At 45.5% G+C, this 26,595-nt stretch overlaps 1 protein-coding gene across 1 annotated transcript in view; it reads left to right on the top strand.

The window, feature by feature from the left end:
* Nucleotides 1-475: 475 nt before the first annotated feature.
* Nucleotides 476-26,595, top strand: part of dipk2b (divergent protein kinase domain 2B) — a 45,991-nt gene continuing 19,871 nt past the window's right edge. The window contains 1 exon segment of the mRNA XM_071524763.1: nt 476-645. Within this exon segment, the coding sequence (XP_071380864.1) occupies nt 476-645 (170 nt within the window).

Genomic DNA, 26,595 nt, shown 5'->3' with positions numbered 1-26,595 from the left:
ACCATAGAATCTGTTTCCAAACGTCTCAAATCCCTAATCAGGAAAGCAGTCACCAGCAGTATATTTTTGGATTGAAGCTGCTGTTAGCCAATATTTTATACCGATATTCTGTATATTTAAATTTCACCATTTTAATGCCCAAAAAAATCCCCAAAACATATTCAGTGATTTCCCCTAGAATTGTATTCTTTGCAGGCTGGAAAAGCCTCTGAAACCTGATAGACCATCATAGAACACTAAAATTCTCCATTAAAACCTATGCTAATGAAATTCTTAGGTGGGTTCACCATATTGGCGGTGGGCAACACTGACTGCCCAATATCAGATTTGCACTGAAAGGCCAATGTCGACAAGCCAACATATATCAGTCCAGTCCTAATCCTTATCATAGAGCGCTTCCTGATCTACGCCTACGCACCTTTGATCGATGTACTGCACCAACATTATTTTATTTCCATTCCATTCCGTTTCGGAGATGGAAGTGAGGCTCAGAGGCCACAGCGGGGTCTCTGGGGCCGGGCCAGCCGCCGCTCCGATAATGGAAGGTGGTTCCCCCAGGAAGCCCAGAGAGAGTCCGCTAGTCTGGGGCGTGGAGGGGCTGGAGCCACGGGGGACCGGCCCTTGGGTGTGGGGCCAGGAGAGGCCGTAGGATAGCGGAGGCGTGCGGAGGCGAGGCGGGGCCGGGACAGGCGAAAGGGAAGGCGGGCGAGGAAGGGAGGAAGGGAGGAAGGGGAGGAAGGGGAGGAAGGGGAGGAAGGGGAGGGAGCGAGGCAGGGAAGGACAGGGAAGTGAGAGCAGGAAACGCTGGTCGGTGCGGCGGGGGAGAATGGAATGTTTCACAAGAACACCCTCCGCCCGGTAGCGTCAGGATGAGGGCGTCTGCTGTTGATGCTGCTGCTCAGACAGCCACCGGCCAGTGGGGGAGGTCGTGTGTGACACAGTCATCCTCACACACACACACACACACACTCTTTCTTACACACACACATTCTCCACTGTGTGACCCCTCACCGCCTTGGCCAGGCTTGCAGCTCGTATATCCTGTGAGTGGGCCAGCCAGCAGCGCAGTCACAGCCTCCACATAGCCCACATTGTGTGGCTGTGTGAGGGAGAGAGAGAGAGAGAGAGAGAGAGAGAGAGAGAGGCGCCCTGAGCTGCTTTTCCTCTGACACCTCTCTGAAGGGAAGAGGAAGAGGAAAGGGGGAGGACAGGGAGGAAGGGAGGAGTGGAGAGGAGACGGACAGACAGGGCAGGGACAGTGGGGTGGAGCGCTAGACCGGCGGGCTCCTTTAAAGGAGTCACAATGCTGTCACACTATGTCTAATGACACACACACACACACACACACACACACACACACACACACAAACACACACACTCCAACTGCAATTCAAAAATGACTGTAAGAGCCAAATCAGAAGAGTCCAGGTTAAATTTAAATTATATTAACTTGAATAAATCTATGTAATACTGCAATGTCTATTACACTAACAACATTTCCTATCACATTATGTCGATATCAAATTATTAATTTTAGTAGCAAGGGACATTTGTCATGATTCTAACAAAAAAGGGACAATTGTAATGCAATAAAAATACATCTCTTCATCTCTTTTGCTATCACTACTACAATTAGTGCTATAACGAATACTTCTGCTGTAACTAATACCAATGTTATGACAGCTATTACTTTATATAACCTTAGAGGGAATACTTAACCATTATGTATCAATGTATGTGTGAATGTGTGATGTAACTAGAGACGTTGTCGTAAGTAATGGAACATTAAGGCGTGACCAGAATGCATCACAACTAAAATCCCATGCGGGCGTCGTGCGCTGCTTGGATCCTGGCACAGAGCTGCCTGTCTGTCACCAAACCAGCTACTGGTGGGCTGCTGGCACTGGATGAGGTCTCCCTGTGTGTGTGTGTGTGTGTGTGTGTGTGTGTGTGTGTGTGTATGTGTATGTGTTGCCAAAAGACCTGGGTTATCACGGGGGCATGAGCACACACACACACACACACACACACACACATGCTACCGCAGGGCAATGGAGAGGAATGTAGAACAAGTACTCCGGAGAGATAAGACGTGAAGTCATGCCTTCCCAGCGTGACCGTGACATCACAGCTGCATCTCTGTGCTCACTCTGTCCCCGGGCTGGAGACACACTGGCCTAATATAGCCATCGTAACCCATGCCACACACACACACACACACACACACACACATACTTTTCTCACACGGCCGAAGGGCATGGGTCCGCCTGACATACTTTCATCTCCTGCCCTTGGTCGGCTGCATACCTGTGTTTCTATGGAGGTGTGTTTGTTTGTGTGTGTGTGTGTGTGGCGCCACGGGTGTGAATGAAATGACGTCGCTGTTACGTCTGTTCTTGTCCGTCATTGGCTGAGAGATTCCGCCCGGGCAGAGACAGGTGCTCCTATTACAGGTCCTCCATGCTGCCTGTGTGTGTGTGTGTGTGTGGTCATGGGATCATTGTCATAGTCTAAAGGTATCTGCTGTGCTCTAAGTTCTCAGCGCTGTATTGATTGTGTGTTTTGGCTGGTTGGTGAGGTGTTTGCCATGCTGTCTGAGTGGCAGCATGTGGATCCAGACTCAGAACCACAGGGCAACGACCAGGCATCAGACCGGCTCTGTTTGGTTAGATAATCTATCAAGATATTGACCTACAGAGCATTTGGAGGCTATCTTATGAAGCCATCACTAACTGGGTTGCCATTCAAGTAGTTTTCTTTGCAAATTATGATGTAAATTAGAAAAGCTGAAGTGGGGAAAAAAAAAAGATAAAATGTCCTAATTTTGTAAAAAAGGTTTTTACGCTGGCTTGATGTGGAAAATAAATGCAAATTGGGATTGAAGTGCATTTATTAAATAAATTATGATGTAGGTTTGTCACAACTGGCTCAATTTCATTGCCCATCACAACCTCCTAGAAATGCCGTACCTGCTGTCTCTCCCATCTATAAGCTGCCTATTATGGTTGTATTGCCATTAGTTTTGGGTGTGCATTTTTTATATTCAGGAAGCCGGTTTATTCAGCTGATGGAAACACACCTAATTTGCATTTATTTTTTTTACAGCATTTCAAAACTTTGCATGCAATTGACTTGACACAAACACAGCTACGATCACTACCTGCCTCTGTCTCTTCCTCTCTGTCTGTCGCTGTCTGACCATGTTTACATGGACACAAAAAATGGAATTGCAATGTGATTAAGACAATAAATCGAGCAAGGCAGGATCAATGTAAACACCATACTCTCATCTCTCATTATATTAATGTACGTATATTCTCTTAGCCTGAGTAAGCGTAATCACAGTTACATATGTGGAGTACTCCAAATTTGCTTGCATTAATAGTGATCGGTCAGAACACCTTAATCCATCAATTGATCAATACATGTCAGAAATTAACTGTATTATTAGCGGATGCGTCCCTTTATAGAATTAAGCAAATGGCTTAATTGTTCTGTTGTCTTAATCAGAGTATTGGCAATAGTCACATTATTTTGCACATGTAAACATAGCTTCTGTGTGTCAATCTCTCATTTTGAAGCTGTTTTAGGCAGCCATCCCTTTCACTGTCACTCTCTCTCTCTCTCCCTCCCTCCCTCTCCAATTCTTTTAATCCACACTCTTTTTCTCTCTAACTAACTCTCTCCCTCTTTCTATCTCGCCCTCTGTCACTAACAAGGTCGGTCAGCCGTTAAAGTGCCTCTCAGACGGACCCAGCAGAATTCCCAGGCTGCTCGGCTGCCTGGGTTCACACCTTTTTGTCCACAGGAATCTCAGGAATCCCCAGCTTCCTTTCCACCGCAATCTCCATTGTGTGTGTGCGTGTGTATGTGTGCGTGTGTGTGTGTGTGTGTACGTGTAGGAAAGGCCCCCGCCTGTGCTGTGCGTGTGTGTGTGTGTGTGTTGAAACACATCTCCGCCCTTGTATCCACCCAGAGAGAGAGCAGGCAGTACTCAGTCTGTGCCCACAATCCACTGAGTCACATTCTAAAATGGCAAACCTCTCTGTTACCGTGAAACTTTACTCTCTAAGGCAAACTAAACTTACTTTAACTGCAAACTTTAACTGCATGAATAAACCGTTTCAAATTTTGAATTCTTCAACTCGATTTTAAAGGCTTTAGGTGAAATATAATAATTATTCCCAATTTGTAATTATATATCAATCAATATATATCATAAGCTTTTCCTTAATCTTGTTTGGAATTTAGTGTTACAATACAATATTTGTTAGCAATTTGAAGACTTTTTTTCTCTCAATCTACATTATAACATTAGGAAATAATTACTGTCAATGTTATTTTGTCCTATCAATTATGTTTGTTTTTCTATTTAAAATAATTGTATATTTGAATTAGACATTAGTAGACAAATAATTTATTGAGGCCATTACTGCAGCACTATTTTCAGTTTAATATGAAATTAGCCACTTGTAAAAAATGATTTTGTTCCCAATGACTCAATGTCCCTGGCTAGCTGAGCAGCCGCATAACAAGCTCAAGAATAATCTGTCAGATTGCTGCTTTTGGCAGGGAACACCAATCGCCAAATTAAACGGTTGAACCGAAATAGCACTACACAGGAATAAAATGTTCATTTGTTTTCAGAACGACCTGAAAGCAAACTAACACAAACCTTGGGGTATTTCAGACCGTCAAACAAGAGGTGATACTGAACCTCAGCCAAACGGAGGTCAGCGCTCTTATATAAATCCTCCTGTTGACTCCAGCAGGTTAGTCCTGCTGTTTATTCGCAGGTCTGGAGTCATTTAGCCACTCTCACCCTGAGTCATCTCTGCTTGGGCCCAGCCTGCTGCCACAGCCCAGCGGCACCCATTGAAAACAATGAGAAACACACAGAAACCAATTCACCGGCCTGACACACGACAGGCCGTGATTCATCCGCGCCCACTCACTCCCTATCCACACTCTGTATACACTACTATAGAAACACAGGCCGCTACTCTACACGTTACACGGGACGCCTGCCTGGGTGCTGCGCTTGCGGCTCACAGCCTCTGCCGTACGGCCATGGCCGCCTGGCAGTGGATGCCGTTGGCTAGGCGTTAACATGTTAAAACAAGGCTGACACCACACTGGCTACCAGAGAGGAAAGACATACAGTAGATACTAAAAATACATTATGTTGCACAGTGAAACGGATCGGAGCGCACAGTTGTAAAAAGAGGAGTCCTACCATTTCTTGCCTTTTCATTTTCTTTTTTTTTCCCCTATTCTTTTTAACAAATAGAATTTCCAAGAGGAGTAGCCACAGTTTTATGGATCGGTTTTAATGCTGTGCAGGAGGATGATCTAAGAGTCTGTTCTAAGGGGTGGCAGTGCAGAACAGAGATGTGTGTATATAGGTCAGCCATTACTTTACCCTACCCTTTACATGACTCACTGAGGTCATTTAAATAATTATGAATGGAGCTTGTCAGACAAAGGCGGTGCTCCGACTCCACTAACTTGTCTGTGCGAGTGTGTGTATGTGCGTGTGTTTGTGCGCATGCGTGTGTGCGTGCATGTGTTTTTGCGCACCACAATATGTGTAACGGGAGCGTAGCATGGGTGCAGCATGGCCTTTGATGAGTCACATGGCCTCCTGTGAGTAACAACCCAACTATGCAAAGTTTGAGTCTCATCCGAACCCCAGCCCACCCTAGCCCCAAACCCCAGGGGAGGAGGGGTGGAGGGGGGGGGTGTGGGTGGGTGGGGTACAGAGGGAAGGGGTGGGGTGCGGTGGGGTGGGGTGGGACGGGGAGTGCTGAGAGGTGTGGTTGGCAGGAGCAGAGAATAGAAGCGGGATAAAATAGCAGGATGTAGGTGAGGGCTGGGAACAAGTGTGGTGAACCAAGGGCAAGGGTGTTTTCAGGTCAGTGTTGGAGGTCAGGATCCGGCTCCAAGTCATGGGGTCAACAGATGGTTAAGACCCCTTTCCCTTTCATTAGCTTCTCAGTGTGTCCGTGGCTCTGTGCTATAAATGCAATAGTCTGGCGGTGTCAGGTTTTCTGGCCGGTCCTTTTCGTAGGTAAACTCAGGTACTTTCTCTCCGATAGTTCCAGTGGCCACGAATCTAACCGACAAGCATTTTTGCCCACGTGATTTCCCAGGAAAATGTTCACCATGCAAATATGTGCATGGATGCTTTTTCCTAAACAGTTGCGAGATAAACCACAGCGGGAGGCTACACACCAGCTGAGCTCAAACTGTGTGTGTGTGTGTGTGTGTGTGTGTGTGTGCGCTGTATATCTCTGTATATATTTGTTTATGCGGGTGTATGTCAGTGTGGGTGGAGAGTATAGTGCTGCCGGTGAGGCTGGAAGTCATAAAGGCTCCTCTGCTGTGGGCTCTGTGTGTGTTTTCAGTGTGGGGGGCTTCTGCTCATGTCCTGCCTGCTTTCCCTTATTTAGAGACGGGCCCTTTCTACAGACGCCCCAACTCTCCAGCAGGGGAGTTTCCTGCTTTTAAAGACCCCAAGCGCACATAGAGAGCGAGCGATAGAGGAGGAGAGAGACAGAGAGAGAGAGAGAGCGAGAGAGAGGCTGCCCCTAGTTTTTTTCCTCCTCCCTCTCTCCCTCCTCCTTCCCTCCTCTCTTTTTTTCTGAATGGATGTCCTCTCTCTAACCTCAAGTGAGAGCTGTGTAACAGGACACTGCCCTCCACAGCAATAAGCTCAGCCCCCTCTTTAACAGCCACACTATAAGAGAGCGCAGCGTCGCTCCTGAGTGTGTGTGAGAGTGTGTGTCCGTCCGTGTCAGTCAGGGAGCTGAGGGAGAGAGGGGGAGGGCGAGGGGGGAGAGAGAGGGAGATAAAGGAGGGAGGGGGGAGTGAGAGGAAGAGAGAGAGAGAGAGAGAGAGAGAGAGAGAGATATTGCTGTGAAACATGTGATAGCGCTACTTTCGGCAGGGCTGGGCTTAGGGAGTTTAACGGCTGTAGTGTCTCCAGAGCGCTGGGAAAGCACCTTTAGCCCAGAGGGAGCCTCTCTCTCTCACACAGCCACACACACCGACTGTGTGTGTGGCTGTGAGAGAGTGTGTGTGTGTGTGTGTGTGTGTGTGTGTGTGTGTGTGTGTGTGTGTGCGTGTGTGTGTGTGTATGTGTGTGAGCCGGCTAGAGTGCTGCTGCTGTCACTTTAAGCCTGTTACTGATTACACTCAGAAGAATGCAACGGGAGGAGGAAAAAGACAGAGAAAGAAAGAAAGAGAAAGACAGAGAGAAGCAGAGATGAAGAGACGTGTAAGGATGAATTCTTTTTTACGAGTTGAGCTCAGGCAAGTTTTGTGTTACTCGCTCTTACAGCCATGGACAGTGACGTGGGTGAGAAGTTAGGGAGTTGTTACCCAATAGCGTCTCTCTCTCTCTCTCTCTCTGTCTCTTTCTCTCTCTGAGACCAAGAGAGAGATAAAGTGGAGGGGAACCCCAGATTCTAGCAGGGACAGGGGAATGGGACACCCAGAGATAGACAAGGAAAAAAAAGGAGACACCAAGGAAAGACACCGGAGAAAAAGAAAGTGGGGGGGGACCCCTCATTCCAAGCCCAGCGTCGGGAGGAAATGCTACTCTCACCCAGACGGGTAAGTGAAAAAAATAAAAAAAAAAGGGAGAAGAAAAAAAAGAAAAGAAAAACGCGCTCCCAGAAAGCAGTGCTGCTGCTGCTGATGGATATCATATGTTACACGTTAAGGTTGAGAAACTGCTCCCAGATCCTTAATAGGCAGAGCAGCAGAGAGGACTGGGGGGCAGAATAGGAGGCTTTCATTGTCGGGCTGTAGACTGTCAGCAATCTGATAGAGAGGCTAGACTTGAAGAAGTGTGAAAAGAGGGGAAACTGTGTGTGAAGCTCTACTGATCTTAGCAGTCATGTCCCGTCTCGGTGGGGTTTTTTAAGTATTTGGGGAATGATTATGTAAAACATGCCGTGCGTTAAGCCTGTTCTGTGTTTGAATGGTCATTTCTGGTGGAGTGGAGTCAGCGTTACCTCACAGTGTGTTCACATTACAATAGAGCTGATTCACTGTTACATAGCCAAGCTGTCTGGCTCTCACTCTGCTGCTAGGCTTACTATGGCCAGGATTAGATGGGAAGCAGAATGTATGGTATGTACTATCCTCGGCGCTGTAATAGTATACGCGCGGTGACATCGTCTCATCTGACAATGTCTTTTTTTTAAGCTTTTTTACTAAGATGTCAGGTGATAACCATGTGATAAAAATATTCATTTGTGATCGACAGGCAATTGAAGAGTGAAGGTTTGTCTTTTGATATACCGAGTCACTGGTTTATTAATGCTACTTCCTCTCTCTCTGCTTTTGTCATGCTCTGTTCCCCCCCCCCCCCTCCTTAATCTGACACAGATAGCGCAGTCCACTCCTTTTGCTCAGCAGCAGAGGGCATGAATGAACTGAGAGTATGGGGGGAGAGAAGGGGGGGGGGCATATACAGTATCATACAGTGCAGACGGCACAGTGTGGCTTCTTTATGAATGGACATGGCGAGCGGCTGATGTGATTGGCTGAGGGGAGAGTGACGGCAGACGATTGGTCAGTGGGGACTTGATGTTTAGATTCATGCTGCCCTTTGCGGTCGCCCCCATCTCCCTCGGTTACCAGCTGTTCAAGCGACGTAGCGTGCGTATGCGTATGCATGTGTGTGTGTGTATGTGTTGGTGTGTGTGTGTGTGAGAGACAGAGAGGGAGTGTTGGAGGAGCAGTGTGAATCAGTGCTAGGGGCTGTGGGTTACATGTGTTTGTCTAAGGGGGGCTTAGTCACAAGCTGAACAGTGGGGTGTGTGTCTTAAAGATGTGGACTTACAGTTGTGGCTCTCTGCCCAGCTGTTGTTCCTTAGTGCATCTCTCTCTCTCTCTCTCTCTCACTCTCTCTCCCTCTGACTAAGACGTTACTCTCCCCAGCTATCATTACTCTTACTCACTTGTCATGTAATGAGAGGGTGGATCTCCATTGTAGACATAGTACTACAACGGTAATACTTAGTAACGCTCTGTGTTGAATCACTCGGATAAACTAGAGAAGCAAAGCTAACCGGTTACATTTTTGTATTTCTGTATTTTTGCAAATCAATCCAAAAGGAATATTGAAAAGGGATTTGTGGATTTGATATCAATTCGAGGGACTGACAGCAATTTGTGGATCTCAACAGATGTTAAGAGAACAGCCTCACATAGTAACCTAATTACTTAAATACCGCTCCTCCTCCGGAAAGACGCGTGAACAATGGCCACCACTAAAATTAGCTCTCAAGGCTACCTGTCACAGGCAGGAAGACTAGGGATCGCACTCAGGGCATGACTGTGTGCGTATGTGCGTGTGTGTATGTGCGTGTGTGTGTGTATGTGTGTGTGTGTGTGTGTGTATGTGTGTGTGTGTCCTGTTCCTGTGAAGAATGCAGTCACAGAGAGACCATACACACCATCACTATGTCAGCACCTGCCAGCAGCCCAGCCTAGCCACACATGCACACCCTCTCTGTCTCTTTGTTTTACTGCAACACAATGACAGCCACTCCTTGTGCTCCACCAAAGATTACCGCAGTTCCTTAACTCCCCCAGTCCGCTGTCTAGCCCACAGCGCTCGCCGCTCCGGCAAGACTTTATTTGGTAGTTTATGGCACACGGAGGTGTGTGTGTGTGAGGATCGGCGATAAGGAGCCAGCCATAAACTGCCATGTTGGTGTGCAAGGATCTATCAGCGCTTATCACGCCAACATTTCCGGCGTGTGTGTGTGATAGCGGGGAGATTGGCGGTCAGATGCATTGAAGGTATCTTGATGAGGCCGATTAAATTCCCCAGTGGAGATTAGCATGGAATCTGCTCTCTGTCTTATCACGCTGCGTACAGTATGAACCCTGCCCTGTCCTACTTGGCAGCCTGGCTGAGCAGCCCAACCTAGCTCCTGCCATCAACCATTGGCAAAATCTACTAGAAAAGGTTCAAATCTATCACCTTGCTAATTTACCATTGAGTTATTTTCCTGTTAGAATTACTTTGAATTAAAGAAAATAGTCAAGGAAAGAATATATTAGGGTAGACCTTGCTTAAAAATGAGTTATATTGAGTGACTTGGACATTCAGTTTGCTGTCATTTTTCAGTGGCAGTTCTGTATGACAATAGTCCAAGAGGAAGCGGGGGTGGTAGTGTGGAGGAGAGGAGGCGGTTAGTGTTAAATGACCAGGCTTCTTGGTGTTAAATGACCATGTAACTGGTCGGTGGCGTTAATGAATCATCAGGTGGGGTTCTGCTTAATGAAAGGTGGCTTGTCTAAATGCAAATGATTCAGTGAGGTGGGAAAGGTTGGAGCTAAGTTGGGCCATAAGTCTTCAATAACAGGACTCCACATACTTTAAACACACACACACACACACACACACACACACACACACAGACTGATGTCAGGAGGTAAGACATTGTGACATACCATAGTTATTCCGACATGGACATAGTTATGTAAGTAAAACTGGGTTAAGTAGCACAAGAACAATCCTAACCATCACTTGACTCATTCTTTCTTTTCTTTTCTTTACTTTCCTCCCCCTCACTTTCCTTTTCGCATGACTCGTCTTTGTTTATACAGCAACAAAAGTCAGTCTGGCTTGAAGTCTGTCATTCACAGGCGGATCATAGAGTTAAGGGCTCAGCAGCATAACTTAGATGTCACAGGACTGCAGCCGGCTCGGTTTGATGTAACGACACTCAAGAGAGAGAGACAGAGAGAGAGAGAGAGAGAGAGAGATGGAGCGAGTAAGAATGAGCTTATGTGTGCACGCACAACAGGAGGAGCCTATTGCAAGGTGTGTGTGTGTGTGTGTGTGTGTGTGTGTGTGTCTTTGTGTACTCAAGCACGCTCCTTCCAACGGGGTACTAACCACACACACCTGGCCTGTTTCCTCCTTCCTCCATATATGGGTAAAGCTTCCCCTACCTGGGCCCCGCTCTGAGTGCGTTTGAATTCCAATAAGCGGCAGCGTCAGGAAGAGGCTGCAGAGACAGAAGCACGTCATGGAAAACCAGGATCAATGGGCAAGGCCTGCAGATCCGCGTTTTGAAGGTGTTCCTTTTGTTTTCCAAAGGTAATCAGTTAGCGCAGTGACTCAACCTGGCTGATTATTCAAATTGGCTGCAGTAGTGGGACTACGGTCATCTAGCGGGCTGTTATACAAGCTGAATACAAAATTAAGACAAGCAATGAAACAAATCCCTGTGATTCCTGTGGATTAACTAGATTATTATATTGAACATGCAACCTCAAGAGAGAAGGCACTGTGTGTGTCTGATAGACGGAGTTCAACTAACAACAATGCTCAGCTCTTTCAGCACTCTTATATATTGAAATCCTCTGTAGCGCAGTCAGTGAGTTATCTTCCTGAGGTCTTTCCAGGCCATTTATCGATGTTTGTGTTAGTATTTAGGGTGGAGGCAGTTCAGGTATCAGTAGCCAGGTCATAGCGCTCTGAAACAGAGCTTGCATTATAGCTATTCTAGGTAGCCTTGTGTTGGAGTAATGAAGCAGATTTATGGCTGTGTTTGCCGGGGTGTAATGCTAGTCCTGCCTGGAGCCTGGGACCCCACAAGGGCCGGGGGGGGGGAGGGAAGGGACACAGGAGAGCCATTACACTGGCTCTGGAGGATGGGACACCTTCCATCCTTCCATCCCCTGCTCTTATACTTCTATTTTTTCCCTCTTCTGCCGCCTCCCACTCTTGCTCTCGGCACATTTGCCAGGCCTTCATAAAGCAGCTTAAGGAGGGAGTTAGCTTTCCTTGGTCGTCTTGCCAGCTCTTTCCCATCAGTCCAGCCCCCTGGAAGTGCCTGCAGACACCCCTCTCTCTGGGCCTGGGGCTGAGCCTGGGGCTGGGACCGGGGTACAGGCCTGCTGCTAGAGGCTGAGGCTCTCTCTGGAGTAGCTCTTTGGCTGTCCTCGTCTCGGGCCTGGAATCAGTCTTCAGGTCGACTAGCTGTGTGAGCCACCCAGCAGCACCCAGAGGAGCCATTTGGGATCACTTTACATATAAAGCCTGTTTCATCTCCTCAGCTTATAATAAAGACAGAAAGTGAGAGGGGGCGAAAGAGAAAGAGAGAGAGAGAGAAAGGGGAGGGGGACAGAGTGACTTCACCAGCCTGTCTGGCAGTGACCGTCCCTTGGATAGCAGGGGAATATTCTGGGACGGGGAACGACTTTGGAAAGGGAGAGGGGGATGGCAGGGAATAACCTCTTCCATAACCTCTGTCCCCATTGAATGGCAATCTGAGCCATTGGCGTCGTCTCTCTGGTTGGACGCTTTCACTCACCCATCACAACCAATCAGACTCTCAGGCTTGGGTCTAATGGAACCTGGGGAGCTGAAAACTGATATCTGATTGGCTGCTGGCCTCATGGAATGGCTGCCTAATTGGTGGCAAGCTGGTAGTGACTGCTCTATTGTGGGCCTGTCTCCGACTCATCTTGCGGACTAGGCATCCTTTTGAGTCAGTTTGGGAATCATGTCAGCAAGTGAAACCACATCGATTGGTGAAATGTTGAATTGTCCATTTTCATTTCCTGAACCCAACAATACTGCTGAAACAGTGTTAGTGAAAACAAGGGTCAAATATTGTGATGACTTGATCAAAGATATTAAGTACGCGCAAAGACTGACTGAAACACACACGCTTATATGCACTCAGACACATTCGCACAAAGAGAGACAGAGGGAGAGAGGGAATGCATCCACACCCAGCTCACACATCCTACACACCCACCCACACACACATGCCCACACATACTTGAGCAACAGACACAGTACGTGAACCAATGTCACATACAGTACTGCAGAACTGCAACTTGCGCAAATACACACACACGAACACACACACAACACATACTTGTACAGTTGTCACCCCCTACTTTGAGGCCAAGGCAGGGTAATGATTCAGTTCCTCTTTGCTCTCCTCAGAATGTGTGTGTCTGTGTGTGTGCGTGTGTGTGTGTGTGTGTGTGTGCGAGCATGCACGGATGCATGTGCTTTTATGCATTTCTGTGTGTTCATGTGTGCACGTGTCGGTATACATTTCTATTTGTGTGCACAGATGTCACTCTATGAATCTGCTTCTAGTGTGTGTGTGTGTGTGTGTGTGTGTGTGTGTGTGTGTGTGTGTGTGTGTGAATGTGGATGTGGTCAGGCCCAGTCATCTTCCAGGCAGCTAAGAGGAAACCCACATCAACTGCCATATACCACACTCTAGGAATAGCCTTGCCCAGTGCAGGCAGGAATGGAATGGCACGCCTGGCCTCACCCCTCCTCACGCTTCCTCACCCGTCCCCAGGCCTCCTGGCTCTCACCCCTTCCCAGATCCATCCATCCTCCACCTCCGCTGCACCCTTCTCCTCGTACAAACCCCTATCATTTCTCTTAGTTGAATTTTGTGCCTTAACAGACACCGTCAATTCTTTTTTTTTCCTGCGGGATGCTTTTTTTAGAAACCAAAATGTCAGTGAGCCGGTATCAGTCCTTGGAAGAAGCTGGTTATGAGATCAGGTGTGGGAGGCTTTCAATCCCTCTGCTGTCTGCCTCCGTCTGTCTCAGCCCCTGACCTTGTCCTGCTAAGCGTGGCCCGTCTCTAAAACCCAGGGCTTCACTTTCAGTGGAAAAAAGCCGATCGGTTTACGTACATTTGACCCCTATGCCGAGCGGCGGCGGCAGCATCACCAAAGCATGGAAAAAGACAGAGATAAGATAGAGAGAGAGAGAGAGAGAGAGAGAGAGAGAGAGATACGGACAGAGAGAAGACTTATCGCCTTATCACTAGCCCTGTGAGCTTAGTCAGGCTCACTAGTCTAGGCCTGTTAATATCACACTCTCTACAGTTTATAGCAGTAGAGTAGTTGTCACTGGGTTGACAGCTTCGACATATAGGTAGTCCTGTTTTATGCAAACACACTGTATGTTTTATTTAATTTGTACTACGTGTTTCCTTTATATCATCAGCACAAGTGACCAGTTTCAGCTTTGGATTCTCTGACCTCCAGTCTTTTTTATTATTATTATTTATTATTATTATTTATTATTTTTGCAGGTCGACTGCTGAAGACACAGAAACACTGTCAAACCACCACATTTTCCGAGGCCATGCCCAGTCCATTTTGAGGAAAGGTAAGATAGTCCACATTATTGCAATATATCTTCACCTCCTTCCCAACACTTTCTCTCCCTTCCTCCACCCCCGCGTCCCCCTCCTCCCTCCCTTCTAAAGATTGTATTCCCCTCCAGCTAAGGCCACAGCCTGAGGCCATGGCCCTTACAGCCCTTCGCATCCCCAGAGCACAGCAGGGAGAGTGCGCCACACAATAAAAAGCCACATTCACCACTTTGAACCGGCAGTTCACACACAGCATCAGTCATTACGCAAGGCTTCCACAGGTGCAAGGTACAGAAAGCTCCCGTAGAGAACGCCGTTGTGGGGAAAAGAGCCGCATGACGCAATGCGAAGTCGCGTGGGACGATGAAACTTTCATCGCCGCCTTCATCGCAGCGTGAAACACCTAGGAACAAAGAAAAGTGAGACAGATGGAGGAAGAGAGAGCCAATATGGTGACAGAGCGCTGGAATGTATGGAGGGCGGAGGGAAGGAGGGGATAAGGGAGGATATAGCGAGCGCAATTCCCGTAATAAAGAAAAATTGGAGTCAAGTGACCATCAGCTGGTCGGAGTATGTTTGATCAACACGGTCATGAGGCCTCAGGTATGCAGAGCTGGGCTTGCGACCGCAGTGAGAGAAAGAGGGAGAGAGAGGGAGAGAGAGAGAGAGAGCTGAGCTATGCTTATCCTTCTCCCTATTTCCATTCATCCTCTCTTCTTTTCCCTACTCTACTCTACTCTCCTTTTCTCCTCTCCTCTTCCTCTTCCTCTCCTCACCTGTATGTAGGTCTGTTAGTTAAGGTCTGGTCAGCTTTTCCCATTATGTGTCGGAGCAGCGTTGGAGCCGGCATGGCGGTGGCCGCTGCCTGCAGTGCCTCGGGGCTAATGGGAAAGAATGACAGGAATCTGCAACTGATAATGCCATGCTCCGAGATGTTCGTCAGCAGATAATCTCCCATATCCTTCCTCTCCCTCGGGCTCCTCTTCTCCTCTGCTCAAGCTTTTTTCCCCCTCAGTCCGCCGCATCCGCGCTCTCCCTTCTCCTCTATACCCGCATCATCCCGTCTTCACCTTCCACCTCTTTCCCCCCTTGTCTCCTTTTTTTTTTATCACTTTTTTGGTCACACTTTAATCATCATTTCCTTCACCCGTTCCCTCATTATTTTACTACTCTACTTCTTTCCCTCCCTTCTCACCCCTTCACACTCTCTGTCTCTAAAACAGGTAATTGTCTCTGTATTTAGTCGTCTTAAATCTATTTAATGTAATGTATTTTCTTTTCACTCTTTCTTCAGGTGGTCTCAACAGTGTCTACAGAAGCGTGAGCAGAGTGCTTTCATCCGGACACGACCAAACCAGCCGGCCCTTCACGGTTCTCGGCTCCGGCTGCTGTCAGTTGCTCAGTAGGCAGTGTAGATCCTGTGTAGCAATCAGCAGCTACATCTGGCTACTGGGTCTCTGACGGCTCTGCCTACTTCCTGGTAGAGCATTCCATTCCCCTCCCATTGGCTGGTGGCACATTCCATTCCTCTGATTGGCTGAGATGTCACGGGGGCTCCATCCTGTGACCCCACAGACAGGATGTTCTCTGTGTCACAACTCCACAACGGGCCCTTGTCAGGGCTTTTTTTTTTCACTCCTTCCTCTTCCCCCATTCTTCTTTTAATTTGCTCTCTCCCCGTTTCTGCCTGTCTGCGCTCTCTAAAGTCTTCTCTGTATTAACTGTCCTTGGCCCGAGCCACGAAACTTGAAGTAAAAATGTTCTTTGAATTGCTGCTGTATGAAAGTATGCAAGGGTGAGCTGCCAAGAGGAGATTTTGCAAAAGGAAACATATTAATTGATGTGTGCCCATAAAGACACTGGAAGGCAGAGAGACGTCTTTGTTTTGTCCTGAACCTGGCATACAATGTAGATTTCTGTGTGGTTCAAATCTACAGCTACATTGTCTGCTGGGTTTCTGGCTAGCAATATAAGCAGCTTTTAATCCCTCCAAAGCTCAATAGGGTAAGTATCCATCCATTCTGTCATTGTGCCTCAAATGTTTGACCTTGACAATTCAATAAAAATAAATATTGCACATTAATAACGCTGAATGACTCATGCTGTCGTTTGTCAGATCGAATAGCACATTTGGTTGGAGAGAAAAATCTCGGTGGGTTGTGGAATCTGAAAAATCTAAATTTACTCAATGCTGCTTATCTGTCCCTGGAGTTAACCCCAAGCAAGAGATGCCAGGAATATTCTAGTAACTCAGCACAATGCCGGGTCGCTGTCTGTCAGGCTGTTGTCAGACTGCTGTCAGGCTGGCTCCTTATTAGTGGGACAGCACTGAGTCTTCCCTGCAGCCAACACACACACACACACACACACACACACACACACATCTGGGATTATACTAAAAAACCTCACACATACCAACGGTGCTCTTAGAAGATATCACACATCCCTACCTATGTGTGCAGCTGTGAAAGTCACATAAGTAGACTCACCCACAGTCTCTTTCACACACACACACACACACACATACACACACACACACACCATACACATGCCCCATGCACACCAAAAGCAACTTTCACATCCACAGAGAATTAAGTTAGTTTAGACTTCACAAAGCATTCAAGATCAGCTCTGAATCAGATGTTTCCTCACATACACACTATAGAGCATGGCTGTCCATTTATTTTTGATGGTAGGCTCCCTCGTATCCCGAATGCATCAGGGGGTTCTTCTCTCCATATACACTGCTAGGAAAACTAACAAGATCCATGAATAAAGCACCAGGCTGGGACAGGCCAGTGAGCCAGCTTTGTAAACATATATGAAGGAGCTGGGGATATGTGAGAGGCTGAGAGAGGCCATGACGGACACTCACGGATGAAGGGAATTATATTCAGGGGGGATGCCACAGTTTTTCGGGGCCCTGTCACTGCCTGGCAGATGTGCTCCTGCGGTACAGGTGAAAATATAATGAGTCTGCCTCCACAGCTAAGAAAAATATAGAAATTGAGGTACAGTTGTCTCACAGTAGCAGGCCTATCGAATAATTGGAGGGGGGTCTGGGGCTCTTTCTGTTGTTCAAAATCATCAAATTGAAAAACAAGCCATCAATTCAGTGTTCAGTTTGAGTTTTTTGGATGACAATGGCCGTGGAAAAAAACAAAAAATGATTAACCACAAGCCGCACAAATGCTTACACACACACTGAAGGATGTCCATTTCAAATGCCAGCTCACAAGCAAAAAGATGTGTGCGTGCATGCGAAATGTGCATGTGTAAACAATGGGCTCTCGTGATCTCAACAGTAAATGTCCTGGATGCTATTTGCACATCCCAACACACAGTATGAGGATGTACAGTGTATTTCACAACTAAATGCAATTCTTTATGTAACCAAGACACAGAGATAAAATACTTGTTCCAAATTGTGGCACATATAACTGTTACTATTAAGATTACGGTAGGCTAAGTTACGCTCTAAACATTGGGTTCATATTCAAGCAAAGGCATTGTTTTTTTATATCTTCTCTCCCCCAAAAAAGTTGAATATTGATGAAAATGTTTCTTTCAAAATGGCCATGTGTGTATGGGTATATAGGCATTAATTTCTGGATATCGAGGGCCTTGAGCCAAAGGGGCGTAAGTGCGATTTTGGGCGAATACGAGTATTATATATCAATTGAAAGGTCTCAGTGAGATCTTTTCAGTGCCAAAAGGACACAACTGAAATCATGACCCATAAGTTTTAATTAAACTAAAACTGAAAGCCGTAACAGTAAAAGTAAATGCCAAAAGGGCATAACTGCACTTACGTCCTTTTGACACCAAGCAAAACCCCACTTTTGACACTGAACAAGCATTGTGGGTAGAGGATTCTAACAGCACCTAGGTCAACTCAAAATGCATGCTGACGTAAGTAATGCTAGCATGGCAGCATGATCACATCATTTTTAGTATCCTATTCATATCGTAATTAATATTCTAGGTCAATATTAGATTAATGTAAATATGTTCATATTCCCATTAAAAACTTAGGCCTATAGATTCAAAATGTTATTTTATAATGTTAGGAGTGTGAACTGGTCAAGATGAGCTCTGGTAGTATGACTGCTGGTAGCTGAAGTTCTCCCTCAGTGTTATGAGGAGTTTTACAGGTCTTTGTATGTGTCCCAGGACACATCAATAAGTAATGTGTCCTGGGACACATACAAAAATGTATTATACTAGCAAAAGAAAAAAAAGTAGTAGTTTAGAATCAAAACTAGTTTCTTGTAGGTTTACATGTGCCATTGGTTTACATGTGCCATGTAACCTACAATTTTAAACACCTTGGTGAAAGTTGCTGAGCATTACTTCAACATAAAGATATTCATTCTGATATTGTTTTATATTTCAGTGTTGATTGAAATGTAATTGCTAGATTTGTATCAAAATGAATGTGTTTTACAGTTGTTTACTTACATACGCCCATATTCTGCATGGCTGTATTGGGACAATGTTTGTGCCAAACAGGCGTATTGTTTTTATAGTAATGCTCAATCTGATAACACAAAAAGTTAAAATATTGTGCTTAGTATGTGGTAACGGCAGCTGATCCAAGTTTGATCAAAATTTATTTTGGCTCTCCTGTAAAAACTACTATAACGCACTTACGCCCCTTTGGCTCCAAGCCCTCGATATGTGCTTTATTATATATGTATTTTTTTTCTTGTGCCCTAGATAGATATGGGGACTTATTCATGGTTTTGGAGGGGGGAAAAAGATAAGATTGAAATTTTTCCCTCTCTGTAGCACTTCTGGGTGTATTTATTATTGATTTGCATGTATTATTTATTGTAGAAATAGACTTTTGTGACCTCTATATTCCCCATACTGAATATCAGTATTAATTTGCAAACATCAGCGCAGGTCTTATCTCCGCGCCTCACTTCTACAGCTGTAAAGCTCAGTCACCCAGACCCTGCCCTTGTGACAATGTTCACATGAGCTGAACTAATCCATTGGGACCAACTGTAAGAATCCCAACTATGTGAGTGGTTGCTAATGGTCTGTAATGGTCTGTAATGGGAGGGGTGTGGGGGCGGTTCATTGTTGCTTTGATAAGCTGTTGATGACGCGCGTGGAGTCGAGGACTGCACACACACAGTCACAATACAAAATAACAGCATGCCAAGGAAAAGGGTGATGAGAGGGAAAAAAAGCAATGAAAAAGAGAGAGGATGAACGAGATAGGGCCATCTGTCTTTCTCTATCACGCACATATATACACGCTCAAGGAGGAAAGGGTATAAGGTGAAGGTGCTGTCGTTTTAAAGTGGCGTCCGTGATGTCATCGTCCGGTGTCCAGTCTCACCCCGGCAGTGTGAGCGCATACACACTCCCTGTCTTTCCTGCGTCACCGCCGTCTTGAGTCGGTTGAGTGTGACTCGGTGTCCTCTGCACAGTAGGGCTTTCCCCAGCAGCAAGCCTACACATAGAGGAAAGCCCAGCAGGGGATTTACATAGTGTCAGTCTCCGTGGCATTTAGAGTTCGCAAGGAGAAATTTATCACCTCCATCCCTGACCTTTTAGAAAGAAGAGAGGGACTGCAGCAGTTACTTTCAGTGGCGTGCCACATGAAAAACTAACCATGGCAATACAAGCTGGATGGATTTCTCTATAACCATGACTGAGTTGAAGGTTTTGTTATTTTGTCCCCTACCTCAAGCTAAACATTTATTTAAAATTCAGAGACTCACTATTTACAGTGCAGTATCATAAGTTATGGTTAAACTGTAAAACTGCTCACATAATCAGAAGAGCTGATTCTCTGATGGGATAACACTAATATTGTGGGAAGGAGCTGTGAAGTCAAAGTTGCCTCTGATTTTGCTATGTGCATTTGCCCTCTTGCGTGAAGTTTTAAACACTGCAAATTTCAGATAGCTAATAGTCTCAGTAATACAGCTTCGCCATGTAATTTGCAAACGTGGATAATAGTAAAACAAGTAAAACTGCTATTGACAATTTGTCCTGGACTTTTATTTTGAAAATCCAACACTCGACAGCGACAACTTGAAAGCTTAAAGTCTAGTTTGTTCTCAACCTGGTGGGTCAGTTATTACTAGCAAGAGGGCCAGATCCCGGATGCTGGTTTATCTTGCTCAGGTTTGGATGAGATGGAGAGATGGAGAGGGGAAGGAACAGGGAAGAGACTCAAGTACACTTTACACTGAGTCATTTAAGTGAATTTAACTGAGGTTGAGCTCCTGGTGTGAGGTTTGAACTCACAACCTCACAGTTGCACATTATTGTAAAAGCACAGTCCCTGCGCTGTGCTTGTGTCATATCCCCTAAGGTTATGAGTCATGTTGAACTGAGAGCTGGGTAGTGTCACTTGACATTAAACCAGTCTAATACATCTAATACCAAGGAGAGTTTGGCCCTGGAAACATTTCTCATTATGCACTGATATTTTAGAGGTCAATTTCCTTTAAAAATCCTACTTATTCCAGCAAAGTACTTTTCAATGCTACAGAGTCTCATTCAGGTTTTCCTTATTTCAGGATTGTAAAATTACAAGCCAGGTTTAGGGATTAAAAACCATGGAACGACATTTTACATTTCGCATTTGATTTCATAGTTTGTGATAAAACTGAGTCTCATTGGGCTCCACAGGAGCTGGAGGGCTTCGTTTCTGGCTTCAGTTTGGATCGGTGGAAGCGGCTCCTTCCAACTGCTCCAGATCCTCTCTGCCAATCACACTGAGTAATGAACCGATCGGCTCTGTTTCCACGGTCCAGTTAAAGACAGCGACCTCTAAACTCAGCAACGAACTACAGAGGGATGATATTCCTGATCAATTTATTCCACCTCTGTCTTTGCTGCAGACTCAAAGTATCAAAGATGGTTACGCTGCAAAAAATAGCTCAGAGATAAATAAACATGGTTGACCACATCCATGTCCAAATAACATTTTACATACACATAGACGACCACTGCAAAGGCTGAACTTGAATATATTTGATAGTTCATGACGCACACTGAATCACAACAATTACGTAAAACCATGAATTACCTTAAGTCGAAACCAATGACTAACCATCACTTGGAACTCGATATCCCAGATCTAGGAATGGAAACACCAGTACAATTACTGCTGTGCACTGTAGTCTTTACACATTCTGTCTGTCCCAACTGTGGTTTCACCACACTTCACCAAAAACTCAAACTGGTGGTAAGCAGGGCAGATCTGAGCATGTTCGCCATTCCATTATCCCTTACCAAACCCAGTGACTCATGCAGAGGTGGAACCTACCACAGAGTTTGGTGTGAAGGTTTTGGCCACTCTGCAGCACCACCAGTTGCGTAGGTGTTACCAGGCATTCAAACAGCCTTACTCAACTCCATCAGTCAGCGGGGTGGACACAAGCAATATACTTTTTGCAACTCATTCTCACACAAGCTTGCATGTTCGCACACACATAATAATACTTTACTTTGGATATCTTTCGACAATAATGCCAGATTTGGGCTTATTTTTTTTTATAATAAAGTGATAATTCACAGGGAAATTCTCTGGTCGCTTGCACCCACTCCACTGGGACATCAGAAGTCAGAGTCAGCTACAGAACAGCGCCCATGGAGCTGGAAGGGATTCACTGTCTTGCTCAAGGACACTTCAGCAGGGTGGATGCTTGCCAACACAGGGGCTTGAACCCAGATCCTCTGGTTGAAGGACAGTTTTTCAAACCACAAGGTCCGCATTTCACAACCTTCTTTGCATAGTAATTTTGGGCATCATTCTGTAAACTCATGATCGTTATCCAACTAGATTTCTGGAGCAGGCAGACTGACATTCACACGACTACAACACCACCGTGTTTATGCATAGCAGAGAGGGTGTGAATGCGTATGAGACTATGGAGTCTGTGCATGACAATGTGTTGAATGTACATACTGCGCTGTATATTTACTCTCAGTTCAACCCTGCCGGTGGTGTCCATGATCCCCAGTTGTTTAACCACCGAATATTGTATCAGTAAGACAATGAGAGAGTTTAACATGAGGTTTGAAAGGCAGTAATCTACTAGGATTGGGCGATATGTTAAAATTTCCCAACCGGCCACCGTCAGCCTATCCACCGGCGATTGTCGATATATTCGCGCAGGTGTGTGTGTGGCGCGCGTCATAGGCGGGGGAGTCCCCCACTCCCCACACGCCATCTTCAGCGCACAATCATGGAAGAGCTTGTTGCCAAAAATAATACAAAATCCCCTATTTGGGATTATTTTGGTTTTAAACCGGACAAAACTGGCAAGCCGAAGGACCTAAATGTAATTTGCCGTCTTTGCAAACAAGTAGTGCCGGCAAAAGACTGAACAGCTGTCCGACACTATTTGAAAAAGAGTCCGATGGCGTCAGATGAAGCCTCCGCTTGCAGCCTCCAAATGAACAAACAGGTGGGGATAACATATTATGCTATTAAATGATCAGGGTGCACAACTGCACATACAGCTTTTGGTCTAGTTCTCAAATATGATTTATGAATTGACGTTGCTTTTCAGCACCAATCGATCGGACAGCAACCACTAAAGACGGCTTGTCATTTAGTCACTCGCTGCCCTGTTTTGTGAAAGACTCGTCGGAAGTCAGTGCAACAAGAACGTGCATAATATGGCCCAAAGCTATGGAAAGCCAAAAGTGCCAGTATTCGCCTCTATTTCTATCACGCGATTTACATTAAAATGCCGTTTTTTACACCATTTTATTTGTCAAAAACGCTGCTATTTTCGGCGCTCTAGGGAGTTACAGTAAAACACCGCTTTTTACGCCATAAAAACACGTCAAAAACGTTTTCCCGTAGGGTAATGAGCCCTTCCTTCTGTTTTGCATAGCCAGTAAGTTCAAAGTTTCTGTAACCAATCAGTGAAGAGTAAAGCCAGACCAAAGCAATGCATCAATGAAAGGTGGCTGCCATTGTTAGGCTGTAGATCTGTGTTGTCTTTATGAATTGTACAGTATTCTGATTCAGTGGATTAAATATTGATTTGTATGAAAATATAATCACCTTGCCTGCCTTTATTGTCTTTTAAAATAACCTGTGTTAATCATTGTAGTGTAAATATAATATAATTATATATATATATAAATATATAATTATATTATATTTACACTACAATGATTAACACAACAATGATTATATATACATATACATACACATACACACATACACACACATATATGTATGTATATACATACATACATATATATATATATACACAAGAATTTCCTTCGGGATTAATAAAGTTCTATCTTATCTTCTATCTTATGCTGACATTTCTAATTCACCTGTGCCTAGTTCACTACCAGCAATACACAATTTGGCAATACCCAACTTCTGCCAAATCCAGTGCCATTCTGCAGTCGGGGTTAGCCTACTCTGAATAATTACTCCATGTTCATAATAAGACACTAACAATGTATTTAATGCAACTTATTGCAAGTATTGCTACACCTTAAATTTACCCACTGGTTGGCAACAGCTGTGGGTTCTCCAGTAGTACAAGGTAGTCTTCTGCCTTCACAATTCACAGTAATGAAATGGGAATTTATCAACACTATATCAAAACTATACAACAAAGTGGTTATCCAACGTATTCAGAATTGTATACAAAGTGGCTTCACAAACACTGCAGCATTTTCTGTTCGCATTTCATCATATGTTTCACAGCAGTATTACATATTTGTAAATACGTAGCTGACATAATGACTATAACAAAGTGTGTTACACCTGGCTCACGGTATAGCAACATTAATGGGAGGTCACATGTCAAAGAAACTTTAAGAATTACAGAGAAAAAACATCAGCGTCTAGGGGCTTGGGGAAGGCTAGGCTGGGCCATAACAACAAGCGATCTGTCTAATGGATTAATGCAGCATTTGGTACAAATTGTATATTTCAGAAAGCAAGGTGTAATTGTGTAACTACAAATAAGGTAATACATCTCAATATTGTCATAATGAGAAAGGCAGGGCCTGATTAGAAGGCAGCTGCAGATGGGATGAGGTTGAACACCGGTGAAGGTTGCATTGGAGGCAGATGGATCAGAGTGATGTCGACCGTCAGCAAGAGATGGAGCAATGGGAGCTTGGTTTAACTTGTGCAATTTCTCTGCAAAGCCACTGCTACAGCTGAGAACAGAGGTCTCCACTTCTTATTACCAGTACAACATGCAGTTGTACCGGCGTTGTCACTGTTCATTGACAACGCCGTCTGCGGGTGCCGTGGCAGTGCAGAGGAATTTCACATGTCTAACCAAACCTCCGGCCACAGATGGTGCAGAGAGGTGAAAAGCAGTCAATCGGCAACTGATGATTCAAAAGCAGATGGAATAAAGGCTTCAGGCTGCAGAGCAACAAATGATATTGTTAAGAGATTAAGAGATAAGTAATATATGAATTATATGTATATATATATATATATATATATATTTATATACTTATATTATATTTACACTACAATGATTAACACAGGTTATTTTAAAAGACAATAAAGGCAGGTTTTACTCTTCACTGATTGGTTACAGAAACTTTGAACTTACTGGCTATGCAAAACAGAAGAAAGGGCTCATTACCCTATGGAAAAACGCTGTAAAAAGCGGCGTTTTTGACGGGTTTTTATGGCATAAAAAGTGGTGTTTTAATGCACCTTCACTAGAGCGCCGTAAAAAGCTGCGTTTTTGACGGGTTTTTACGGCGTAAAAAGCGGCGTTTTACTGTAACTCTCTAGAGCGCTGAAAATACCAGCGTTTTTGATGAATAAAACGGCGTAAAAAACGTCGTTTTAATGTAAATCGCATGAAAATAGAGGCGAATACTGGCACTTTTGGCTTTCCATACAACTCCAACCGCCAGTTCCTATTCACACACACTTTGAATTGTGCTTTACAGGTTAATTATTTACCATTAAATTACACCATTAAAATAAAATGACAAAAATCGCCCAGAAAATCGCCCAAAAAATATATTTATAGGTTACTTTTACCCATGTTAAACTATGTGGATCCAAAGATGTGATCTTGTGAATGAAGCAAATGAAAGGCACTCCATCCCACCTCTCTCTCTCTCTCTCTCTTATCCTTCCTTCCTCTCTCGCCCGAGCTCTGGCCCAAGGTGAGAACATTCCAGGCTACATCCAGGTCAAGACTACAGTGTGAAGGGCGAGCTAAGAGAGAGAGAGAGAGAGAGAGAGAGAGAGAGAGAGAGAGGGAGAGAGACAGGGAGGAAGGGAGGAGGGCGAGAGACGTAGCATACTTTTCCATTTTCCTATTTGTATAGGAGTTGTTTCAGATTGAACATAATACAGGTCGTCAAGTTCAGACTCTGCACACTGTACACGAGTTTTATGATACCCCCCCCCCCCCCCCCCCTACACACACACAGTCTCTGCTACCTCTACAGCCTGAATGGAATAAGCCAGTCATGCGTGCTGATGACTGTGTCAACCTTGGCTCGCTGATACCCTCCTAAAAATACCAGCCTCTTCATTGGCCCCTGCCTTCGTCATGCAGGTGACACACGGGGAGACGTACGACCGCACCAGGTGACCCTCAGGTATTTCTGTCGCCAGAGGGGGTCAAAGGTGAAGCGTCGGCCACCACCATTCTTTATTATCGCGGCATGAGGTCGCAAGGCTCTATATCTGGTCTCACATCAGCTCCTAAGTTCAGCTCAACACACACACGCAGCTCTGAGAAGGGAGAGAGAAACACTGACACTAGCATGAGATCGGCATTCTGGTTGGATTCCATCCCGCTGAGGTCTATCCGGGGGGAAACCCTGACGTGGCAAAACACAGCATGTCCACTGTCCTGTCAGACAGATAGATGGACAGACAGACAGACAGGCAGCTGACCTCACATGGCCGCAGCATGTGACACGACGGGCCGGAAGACCAGCCGGTGTCAGGGATGGACCCCACCGAGGGGACTGCATTGTGAAATACTGAAGGAGGGGTGAGGGGGAGAGAGAGAGAGAGAGAGAGAGAGAGAGAGAGAAAGAGAGAGGATGGGATGATGCAGAGAGAAAGGGAGTGGGGGACGGGACACCGACAGAAAAGCGGAAGAGAGATGACATGATGGAAATGAAGAGCACATGACAGGAGGTTGGATGTGATTCTCTGCTCTGCTTGTCGGGTCAGGGACAGTGTGTGCATGCCTGTGTATGTGTGTTTGTGTGTTGAGGACTGCTGAGGCCCCCATTTACCCAGGTAATCACATTACTAAGCACCTGACTGCCACCATGGTTGACACATAACCGGCTTTGTTGGCACTACATACCAGCATACTTTACTCCAGGGGGGAAGAAATGAGGTTGTCCCAGAGCACAGCTTCGTGGCAGGGCCTGATTCCTCCTAGACCCTACAAAGTGTTGGGTTACT

This window comes from Centroberyx affinis, unplaced genomic scaffold, assembly GCF_046629955.1.
Source record: "Centroberyx affinis isolate AG114_WGS23_722 - 3 ecotype Tasmania unplaced genomic scaffold, CSIRO-AGI_Caff_v1 ptg001231l_1, whole genome shotgun sequence".
NCBI classification, from domain to species: domain Eukaryota; kingdom Metazoa; phylum Chordata; class Actinopteri; order Beryciformes; family Berycidae; genus Centroberyx; species Centroberyx affinis.
This window is presented reverse-complemented; position numbering and strand designations above follow the sequence as displayed.